Here is a 2,039-nt window from a genome sequence, read left to right as displayed (position 1 = left end):
CCTCACCTCTGGAGTCTCTCGCTTCCGCTGTGTCACTTTGATCACATTTTATTAAGGACCTACCTATTCATTTATGCTAGCCAAACCTTCTATTAAAATAACTTAGTGTCGTCTAGAACATATCATAATTATTCGACCATGTGTTATGAGTGAATACCAATCTCCAATATTGTCTAAAGTAGCAAAGAATTAAGTTATCGGTTTTCTTATTATCTCAAATCTGAGGATCGGATCCGGCAGTACCTCGATCCCTCCTGTATGGGCAATCTTTGACCAAATGCCCTGACTTCCCGCAATTGTAACACAAACCCAAACCATAACGACACGACCTATTTGGGTGATGACGTCCACATCTTTGACAGCTCAAAACATCTGAAGTAGCCGCTGTCTGTTTTCCCTTACCTTTTCCTTGTAAACCCTCGTTCATCGCAAGGTCATTTCGTCCTTGGGGGTAATGCTGTGGGTATCCTCTTCTCTTAAACTCTTATCCTCTTGTTGTGAATCCTTGGTTGTGCTCCCTGCGGTGGGATTCCCGGTGGTCATAATCTGCCTCAGCAGCCTTCCTCACACATTCATCAGCGATACGACTCTTGTTCACAAGTTCGGAAAAGACTCTAATTTCCATCGGTCCAACGGAGCTCAGAATGTCACTCCGAAGTCCTCCCTCATACTTGATGCACTTTCACTCCTCGAAGTCTCCCGGAGCCCCTTAACACATGCGGGAAAATCTGAACAACTCCTCAAACTTATCCGTATACTCAGATACCGATATTGCACCCTGCTTCAGCTGTAGTAACTCCAGTTCCTTGGCCGTCCGGGCGGAATTCGGAAAGTACTTCTTGTAGAATTTCACCTGGAAGGCATCCCAGGTGATAGGATCATCACCCTGTTGTATGAGACTTTGGGTTCCCTGCCACCAATGTGACGCTTCCCCAGTGATCAGATAAGTAGCAAACTCGACACACTGCTCTTCAGGCACCAGCTGTGCTTGTAGTGCCCACTCTATAGCTTGAAACCAAGTGTCGGTATCAGTTGGATTAGTAATCCCCTTGAACTTCGGTGGATTGACCTTTAAGAAGGTCGCCAATGTCATTAGACCTTGAGTCCTGTTTCCACCATTCCCCCCATTATGGTTATTGTTGTTCATCTGCTGTCCGAGAGCCTCAGCAGTGGCCTGCATAGCAGTAGCCATGTTTTGCAATGAAGCCATGAAGTCCACCGGATCATTCGGATTGGTTTTCGGCTCATGAGTGCCGGTACGTCCTCACCCACGGCCTCGACCGCGTTCACGAGGCACTATCTGGTTCCTATACACACCAAACAAGCGATATCAAGTTGATTGATGAGCGGATAATTTATGCGCTTTTTGGCATTATTTTTAGTATGTTTTTAGTATATTTTAGTTAGTTTTTATTATGTTTTTATTAGTTTTTAAATAAAAATCACTCTTCTGGACTTTACTATGAGTTTATGTATTTTTCTGTGATTTCAGGTATTTTCTGGCTGAAATTGAGGGACCTGAGCAAAAATCTGATTCAGAGGCTGAAAAAGGACTGCAGATGCTGTTGGATTCTGACCTCCATGCACTCAAAGTGGATTTTCTGGAGCTACAGAAGCCCAATTGGCGCGCTCTTAATTGCGTTGGAAAGTAGACATCCTGGGCTTTCTAGCAATATATAATAGATTAAGGTGTGGAGCTCTGCTGTTCTTTGCCCAAGATTTGACGGCCCAAATAGACGTTCCAAGTCAGCTCAAGAATTCTGGCGTTTAACTCCAAAACTGGCACAAAAGCTGGAGTTAAACGCCCAAACTGGCACAAAAGTTGGCGTTTAACTCCAAGAAAAGTCTCTACACATTGAAGCTTCAATGCTCAGCCCAAGCACACACCAAGTGGGCCCGGAAGAAGATTTCTACATTAATTACTCATTTCTGTAACCCTAGGCTACTAGTTTTCTATAAATAGGACCTTTTGCCATTGTATTTTCATACTTTTGATCTTTGATAAGTCTTATGCTATCCTAGACACGTTTGGAGGCTGG

At 43.9% G+C, this 2,039-nt stretch overlaps 1 protein-coding gene across 1 annotated transcript; it reads right to left on the bottom strand.

The window, feature by feature from the left end:
* LOC107610865 lies at window positions 710–1,192 on the bottom strand. The gene has a single exon (XM_016312853.1). The coding sequence runs from the start codon at window positions 1,190–1,192 to the stop codon at window positions 710–712; it is 483 nt and encodes a 160-aa protein (XP_016168339.1).

Source organism: Arachis ipaensis, chromosome B08, assembly GCF_000816755.2.
Source record: "Arachis ipaensis cultivar K30076 chromosome B08, Araip1.1, whole genome shotgun sequence".
In the NCBI taxonomy this organism is placed as follows: Eukaryota; Viridiplantae; Streptophyta; class Magnoliopsida; order Fabales; family Fabaceae; genus Arachis; species Arachis ipaensis.
This window is presented reverse-complemented; position numbering and strand designations above follow the sequence as displayed.